Source organism: Rhea pennata, chromosome 18, assembly GCF_028389875.1.
Source record: "Rhea pennata isolate bPtePen1 chromosome 18, bPtePen1.pri, whole genome shotgun sequence".
Classification (NCBI taxonomy): Eukaryota; Metazoa; Chordata; class Aves; order Rheiformes; family Rheidae; genus Rhea; species Rhea pennata.
The window spans coordinates 12,926,634-12,935,178 of NC_084680.1; the positions used below are offsets into that span (position 1 = coordinate 12,926,634).

General features: G+C 47.1%; 1 protein-coding gene across 1 annotated transcript; it reads right to left on the reverse strand.

Annotated features, from left to right (window-relative positions):
- Window positions 1-6,312: 6,312 nt before the first annotated feature.
- On the reverse strand, window positions 6,313-8,411 carry NDUFA8 (NADH:ubiquinone oxidoreductase subunit A8). Its single transcript, XM_062590874.1, has 4 exons — window positions 8,295-8,411; window positions 8,035-8,198; window positions 7,031-7,196; window positions 6,313-6,559 (listed from the first exon to the last, which is right to left on the reverse strand). Exons 1-4 carry the CDS (start codon window positions 8,343-8,345, stop codon window positions 6,422-6,424), a joined length of 519 nt encoding a protein of 172 aa, XP_062446858.1. The 5' UTR covers window positions 8,346-8,411; the 3' UTR covers window positions 6,313-6,421.
- Between the last annotated feature and the right edge of the window lie 134 nt (window positions 8,412-8,545).

An 8,545-nucleotide genomic window follows, 5' to 3' on the forward strand; every position in this document is an offset into this window, starting at 1 on the left:
AGCTTAGAGAAATGCAAAACGGGAACGCACAGCAGAAACCAGCAGGAAAGTGACTTCGGCTTTTCACTGATGAAGGACGACTGCAGACGCAGAGAGGGGCAGCAGCTCCGCGGAGACGGGCTAGCGAGCCTCCGCCTCTCCCGGCTCCCCCAGAATCGGGCCGGTTCGTTTCCCAGCAGAAAGTATGAGAAAACACAAACCTCCACTTATGAACTGTTAATCATTGCGAGCACAGCGCCTTCGCAGAGCGTTACTGCAATTAGCCAGACTAGTAAATCTTCAAAGGGATTCCTCCCCTGGACTTCCCCGGCTCCGGTTATGTCACGCACCGAACACAAAACCCCACGGCGACTGGTTTCGCCCACAGTTAGCTGCAAGAGGGGCTCTAAGCGAGTGACGGTGGGGTGCAGAGCAGAGTCTGCAGGGACGGGCACTTCGCACTGGCGCTACAAGAGGTTTTGGGGGGACTTCTGCAAAAGACTCTTGCTCCCCATACACATTTCCATATATCACACTGCGGCGTGGGTTTGGCGCGCGCCTCGGCCACGCAGAGCTCTCCCTAAGGCTCCTCCAGGGCACTTTACAAGGGCAGAGATGGGTAAACAAGCGAAGCAAGGAGCAAGGAGCGCTGCTGGGTGGAACCAGCCCATGCACAGAGGGGAACAGGGCACGCAGAGGGAAGTGACAAGCCCCAAGGCCACACAATGAGACAGCGACAGGAAAGGAAGTCGGGTCGCCTGTCTCCTAGCGCTGGGCTCTACCCCCTGGTCCACGCTGCCCCTGTATTGCTCTGTTGCTCTCTTCTTCCCCCTCTGCAAAACGCTGGGGTAAAAGACAAAACAAGCACACGACAGCCTGAACCACTAAAGAGCCCAATAACTGATAAAGACTCCAGCAGCTGTAGGGAGCCAAACGCTTCTTGGAGGGGGCTGGATGGAAGCTGAGCTTCCCTCCCGGCTCGTATTGTATTTCTTTCCTCTGCCAAAATGTGCTTCCTGAGTCTTGGGCAGAGCTCTCTGCTGCTGACCCTCACCTTCCTCTGTTTAGCCTGGAGCGCAGGCTTGCCACGAGCGCCCGAGGCCGCGCCGGGGGACGGGCAGAGCCTCCCGCCGAGCGCACATGGCCAGGGTCAGGCCCGCTGTCAGCAGCTTCCTGACAACGAAAGCCAAGTCGGGCCACACCTGACCGCGTCCCCCAGGAGCGCCCGGGCACAGCGCTCGGCTGCCGGAGCGGTGCGGGCAGGGGACAGGAACCGGGCGGGGGGGATGGTTGCAATTGATTTGATTCGCGTTTGTGGCTCTGTCCAGACCCTTTCGCTAAGACAAAAGATGGGTCAGATTCCGCTCTCGGCACAGCTGAAAACGGGAGGCAGCACGAACAAAGCAGAGGTCAGACGGCGCTTTAACCAAAGGGGTAATTCTGACTCCATTAAAATTCTAGCTCCTGTTTGCATGGAAGCAGAAGGCTGTGTTACTACTCATAAAGAGCTGAACCACCCTCAGGGTGACTCACAGCCCTTAACAGAGCTGCCACGCTGATTTTACAAATATTAAAGCAATACCTTAGAGTAAGCGTTTTGTATGGTTCAACCTATCAACTTGGGAGCAGACCTATACTTCCTTTATAAAGCTCCCTTTCCCCTGTATTTTATTTTCTTTCTCAGTGCCAGAATCAGAGCCAAAGCTGAGCTTAACAAAGCAACAGGCATGGCCATTCCTCCCAGCCCTCATTTCCCCTAGTGAGAAGGGAGAAATTCATTTAAACCCTATCGAAACAGCAAAAGCTGTTCACCATTTTGTGCTGCAGAACACAGCACGTATGAAACGCCCGCTCAAACCATCTGTGCTTGCCAGCCCAGACAAGAGCACAGGAAGACCCAGGTTGGGAGTCCTTTTGTCTGGGCATCTGCAACAGACAAACGCAGACAAGCGCGATCTGCGCTGTTCCCCAGGCAGTGAGGGCAGCAGCAACAGGGAGATGATTGAGATGCTGGCAGGATAGAAGGGCTTTTGCCATATTAAATTCTCTCATTTCATTTCTTTGAGCCCTCTTGCTCCCAGATCCAGTTAGACATGAAGAGCTTTGCTGTACCTAAGCAGCTTCCGCTTCTCCCCCGCAGCTTCTGCTTCTCTCCCAGCCCTGCAACAGCCTCGAGCAGCTCTCAGCCAGCCGGGCAGGCTCAGAGCGCACTAGCAACTCCGCTCTTCATTGCTTGCTCTCAGCCAGCACAGACACATCACCACCAAGGGGAATCTGTGCCGATGCATGCACTAGGTATGTCAACCCTTCTGCTGGGTGTGCAAGGGACTAGGGAAAATTGTCTTTGAAGGGAAAGAAACTGAAAACGGGAACCACCCATGCACCTGCAAGCAAGCAGTGCTGCTGACCTTCCCCCGGTGTTCAGGGACCCCCGTCTTCAGCATCTGCTTTGCTTGCTTGTGCAAATTGTGCCAATTTTCTGCCTTAATGTCTGAAGCAACACTATGGACCTTTGCCTCTTGTTTGCTGGGCTGTATTTTCACGCTCTTCTCCCTTCACCAAGGTAGTTTGTATAATACTTGGCCACTTAGGTGCCTCAGAACAGATTTAGATCCAAGTCTACCTAGAAGTTCTCATGCAAAAGCACAGTCATAATTTTTCTAACGAGGTCAAGGTTACATTAAGACCATTCAGTAAAGTGATCTCTATTCCTAATGGAATAAATAATTTGCTTTTACATTAAATATTGTAATTAATCTGCTTCCTTTGGTTGCCTGTCACATATTGCTCACATAGGCCCAGCAGGTTCAGAACTTGGCACCCTCCTGTTTTCTGCAGGACCTGGGAGAGCCCCTTTCTGGATTCAGAGGGGCATAACTAGCCAGCAAGTATGTATAAATTGCACTCAGATTTCCCAACCACTTCCATCTTCTTTGGGTCTCAACTTCCTTCACTTCAAGTACATTCAGAATGAAATTATCAGAACTTTTTCACCCAAGCTTTCTCCTCCTCTTACTTCCTACTCAAGACTTTTCACATGTAAGAATAATCAATTTGAAACAATGTTCAAGTGAATTTTGTAGAAACTCAACCAGGTTTTCTGTCTTTGCTATCAGCAATGCCCACTTACCTTAGGTCTCATGATAGAATCATCACAGAGATTCCCAGGATCAGCTGAAAGCAGCCACAAGAGGGAGTCTTAATCTCCTATTAACATCCAGACGGATTCTAGTTTCAAAATGCGTGTATTATAAGAGTACACAGAAACTTTCCAAAAGGATTTTAAAAAGTCATCTTGGACTCCAAATTTCCTTTCTTGAGTTCCATAAGCATTTTTGTTTGAAGGTAAAGGTTCCTTAAAAATTATGAATACTAAATATTCCTTTATATACAGGTATTAGTTTTTTTCCTTATGGATGGGCAGAGGAAAGGAAAAAAAAACCCCACAGTGCCATTCTAAAACTGCACTGCAACTGAATTCAGAGAAAGAATACATGAGTGTTTTTTGACCAAGCAAATCTCAATTTACAAGAGCTTGAAAGGCTAGCTCTTGATTCCTAGAAGTCTTTTCAGCAGTTATAAAACTGGCAACAGAGCTTTCCTTTCTATCACCATCTCAGATGAGTATTTGGTGACTGTAAGTAGAATGGACTCTGCAGTTTGGACTCATAGCCTAGAGGAGTACTTCTTCTCTAGCCCGTTTGCATAACGAACTGCAGTAAACAAAACCATTTCAGACCAGTGCATATCAAGCTGCCAGATGTTTTGGAGGACACACTCCTCAGAAGGATGTTGTCACAGTAATCCAGCTGCACCAGACATGAATGTTCCTTCCTCACCAAGATTTGAATCTACACTAGGATTTTACTCTTCCCAGGCCACAGTCTAAAAGAATGGAGCAAGTTCTGCTTAATCAGCCTATGACAGGGCCAGATACCATGACACTGGACACAGTTTTTCTAGCTGTTAATTTCACACATGCGGTTAGAAGTTCTGGCAAAGCTTAAAGTCCACAATGTAACAAATAACACTCTTCACATTGCCAGTAAAATGTGTTGAATCTGCATGCATCTGTTCTCCATCTGCCAAAAAATTGTCAAGATACATTCCTCAAAGATAGTTTTATGATCTTAACTTAGTCTTGACATTCACGTGCTCTAAACTTTCCAAGAAATCATTACAGCTCCAAAGGGGACATCTGTGACTGAGTAAAGCCACAGAACAGTTTTGAACAGAAACAGCTACATACAGGCACTGTCCAATGCACCAAAAAATGCACCGTATGGCAACACTTTCTTGCAGAGATTCAACCCAGAGATAAAACAAGTAATCATCTCAGAGAGGTTCCTGATAGAAGTGCTCCCGGTACAGCTGAACATTACTTGACTCTGTGATCACTTCATTGTCCTTCTCTCGCCCTAGACCCTGCCCTCCTCTGCTGTTTTCTTTTGAATATTTACCTCCCCGCTGCTGCTCAGAACTGAAGTGGGAATCTAGGGAAGCTGAGGAGTTAACTCTCACTTTTAAACATGATCAGTGTATTATTACAAGATTAACAACCTCTGTTCCAAAAGGTGGTAGATTTAGCTGTCACAAACCAGATGAAAAAACTTAGACCTGCAAAACTATAGCATAAATCACTTTTTTTTTTCTTACAGTACTGGCCAACTTAAGGGCCCAGTTTATAAAAGGCTGTTTAAAAAAATGCCCCCCTATTTATGCATGTCATTCTTTTCAGAAGCAATTTAATGGGAGAAAGTATTCTTTAATTATGATTAGGGGTTGACTACTGGAATGTCCATGCCTGTTTATGCAAAAGCAGATGTTCAGCAATGCAGTGTTTCATATGTTATGCTGACAATAGAAAGTTATTAGCAAAACATGGTCTCTAACAAGCCTTCCTGCAAGGCTGCCTAACTATTGGGGTTGGTCAGCAACAGAGTAGATTTGATACATGTGTTAACATCCCAGAAAGATTTATCCTGGACAAATCTCACTTCACTCACTCAGCTGAATGTAAGCAGACCTCAAGCTTGCCCTAACTTCAGTCCTTCTTCAGGAATACATGGCTGCTCTGAAATGCTGGCAGTTATCTGGAAGGAGAAGCTGCAGAGGTATACACTGTCTCATATTCAATCAAGGACCCACTAAGGCACAAGAGATATACATTAAGATGCAAATGTGGGCGTAGCACTTGTTCTGAGTTTTAGTTAAGGTATCCAACCAGAAAGTAGCAAGAGCCATGAGCCATGTGTGCACACAGTATTTTCAGATAAAGATTACAGAATTTTCCTCTATGTCTGTGGACCAGAAACATATGCTATAGCTACAGATCCACTACAGCTCAACTCTACCCCCAAAAAAGGGGATGGTAAATCTTCAAATCATAGTATCACAGCTAGTCTACTCAAGGAACAGAGTATTATTCAAATCTTTGCCATGGTTCAGGCTACACAGTCCAGCCTTGAGCAAGCTGAACTGCACACAGCTTTATGAAAACAGGCTAACTTCTTTTTTTTATGATCTTTGCAATATAGTTCTTGCCATTGCAGGCAGAGAGCTGAGGAAAGACAAGATCTATTTCCTACCAAACATACCATGACTACTGATATTGTGGAAGAGGGAAATCAGGCAGTGAGGCAAGCCAGTTTATTACTAAGAACACTATTAGAGTGAGACAGCCAGCAAGGGTCTGCAATGAACCCCTTAAGTCAGTACCCTTACAGAAGATAAGCCACCTTCTTACACTGCTAAATGGAAAAAGGATATCCTTAAGAGAACTTTTTTTTTTTAAGCTTAAAATTTAGCGTGACTTCTTGACACAGCAGCTAACCCAGCTGCACGAGGAACAAGCAGCTAATAAGTAGAACAAAGATCCTGGTGTCATAAAACAGTACTGATCTCACAACCAGCAAAACTCACGGACTAAATCTTTGCTCCAAGACAGATCTTAGGTTAAAGCTGTACAGAAGAAGTTTCTTGGAACTAAAATACACAATAATCAATTGGAAGACTCTCTGGGAAGACATTAGTGACTTGTCTGTACTCAAAGTTTACTCAACCTAGAGAACGACAAGCTTCTAAAGCAAATTAAATTAGTACATAAAGTCTATCTCAGTGTCTTGAAGTAGTCAAAGACACTGACTACATTTATACGAATCTGATAAGTTGGCAAGCAACTGGTATTACTGGTGTTAATACAGCTATGCCTAGAAACAGTTTTAAGGAAGCAGTCTGAGGGCTACGGGACTGCAAAGAGCACTGCACAACACAGGGGACATGGGTTTTGAGCTATGATGTGCGAGTATGTTTAATAAAGTCTAGTAAGCCACATAAGTGTTTGGGTTTTTTAATCATTATAATTTTACCCAATGCATATTTGACAGTTTACACTTGCAAGCAATGTATTTTTGCATTTTAGCTACAGTACAAGCTGTCCACTTTACCAGGACCAGAAAAAGAGCCTACTGCCATATGCAGAAGGCTTCAACTCTCCTTCAATGGGTGGATTTGGCTCCGGTCTAGGTCTAGAGTGATAGGCATTCTCAGGGATAGGTCTGTCTGTCTTCACTTTCGTGACCTGGAAAGGAGAGAAGAACAACTTCCCACAGAATTTAATAGAAAAAATAGATTAAGTCAGTACTTAAGGAAAGTAACAAATGTCCGAGCCACCATAAAAACAAATGCGTTGCTGATCTGATGAGAGCTCCATTCTCTAGGGTACTCTCCACCATTTCCCCTCCCTCTCCCCCCAAAAAAGACATGAGGGGGAAGGGCAAAGTTTACTCAGAACTATATAGTAATTCTACACATGTAATCTTCATTCCTAAAGGAAAGGTTTCTATATTAGGAAAAAAGCACTGCAGGCCTTTCCAATCCTAGAGAACGCTGAAAGTCTCTACTTCTACTAAAGTGCACAAGATTCCAGTATTGCGTTCCCATATTACCCTCTGAGTGGGAAAAGAGTTCATTTGAGACCCAGTCTGGACAAAATGAACAAAAGAAGGGCAGAGAAGAATCTGGTCACCCAATCAAAAAGAAATTAAATCACCTTAGAGAGCTCTCCCAGCTCAGGTCTCACCCAACCCAACTTCTCTAGTACACAGCTATCAAATGCCGCCTGTTGTTTTCGGCATCGGCGAAGCTCCTGCATATTGGTATAGTCAATGCAGGTCCAGTATTCAGTAAATGGCTCAGCACAGTGCAGCTTAATCTTCCTGTAAAAGATTACAGAAAGAAAATGGATATTTAAGTGTTGTAGTTTTAAAGGTATTTCTCTCACACATATTTCAATCTCAACTTGTTACAGTGTTTTCACTGTTTTAAGTTCTCAGGAACATTTAAAGTTTTCAGAGACGTCAGCAGATAAAGCATCGTTAACAGAATTTGACATCAACATTGCCAAGATCTGTATCACTGTATCTACAAGTAGGGAGAGCAGTAACTCCATCAGCATTCGGAAGACTTCCTTACTAGGTACATATATACTGCCTCTCAGTACACAATGTTATTTTGCTAAGCAACAGCATACATTGCACAATGTTCTATTACTTTCAGATCAGTTTGATGTTTTAAGCTCAAAACAGGTGCTCAGGATGGAGGCTGCTGACCACTAGCAAACTGCTATACTGAAAAAGGGCATGGAGTCAGTTAAGCTTAACTGACTCATGTCAATTGAGTCAATTAAGGCTCCATGCTTTCAAGCTAAGAACACAATAGCGGCACATAACTAGAGCTGCATTTAGTCACGAGAGATACATATTTACCTACTTGAGTTTTCAGAATACTATGCCTGCAAAAGAGAAAGGGCAGACCAAGGAAAACCAGAAGCTGCAGAAGCAGCGAGCAGTGCCTCAGCACTCCCTTTGCTAACGGAGCAAAATCTGAAGCCTGAAGCAGCTCAGCGCGGAGGGGAGAAGTTAGAGTTTTGCCAAGAAACAAGCCGTCAACAACAAGAAGAAAGGCACGGCTTCCAGCGCCTGAGCTCAGCATGGGAAACCACGAAGGAGGAAGGCGAAAAGGCCGCGGGAGGGCAGCGGCGGGGCCCCGCCTCACCTGAAGAAGTCGAGGGCGCACTGGTTGACCTGGCGGCCCTCGCGGAGGCACTTGCGCGGGTCCTTCTCCTCCCAGCGGCACAGCATGAACTCCTTGTTGGGCCGGTCGCACTGCGAGCCGTAGTGGTGGGCCGCGGCCTTCAGCACGGCCGAGCTGACGCTCACCTGCAGCGGGGCAGAGGCGCGCTAGGGAGGCCGCCGCGCCGCAGGGCAGCCCCGGGAGCCGCCCCGCCGCCGCCGCCGCCGCCGGCGGTCACTCACCTCCTGCACGTCGAGCTCCTCCAGCGAGGGCACCTGCAGGCGCCCCGGCATGGCGGCGCCCGCCGCTCTCCTTGAGCTCCCCTCAGCGCCCGCCGCCGCGGCGCATGCGCACCCGGCGGACGGCGCGGAGGAGCGCGCATGCGCCGGCGCGGCGCGCGGCGCGGAGGGCAGGAACGCGCGTGCGCCGCGGCGGCGGCGGCGTTGCCCTGGCGACGGCCCCGGCGTTGCCGTGGCGACGGCGCGGCGCCGCC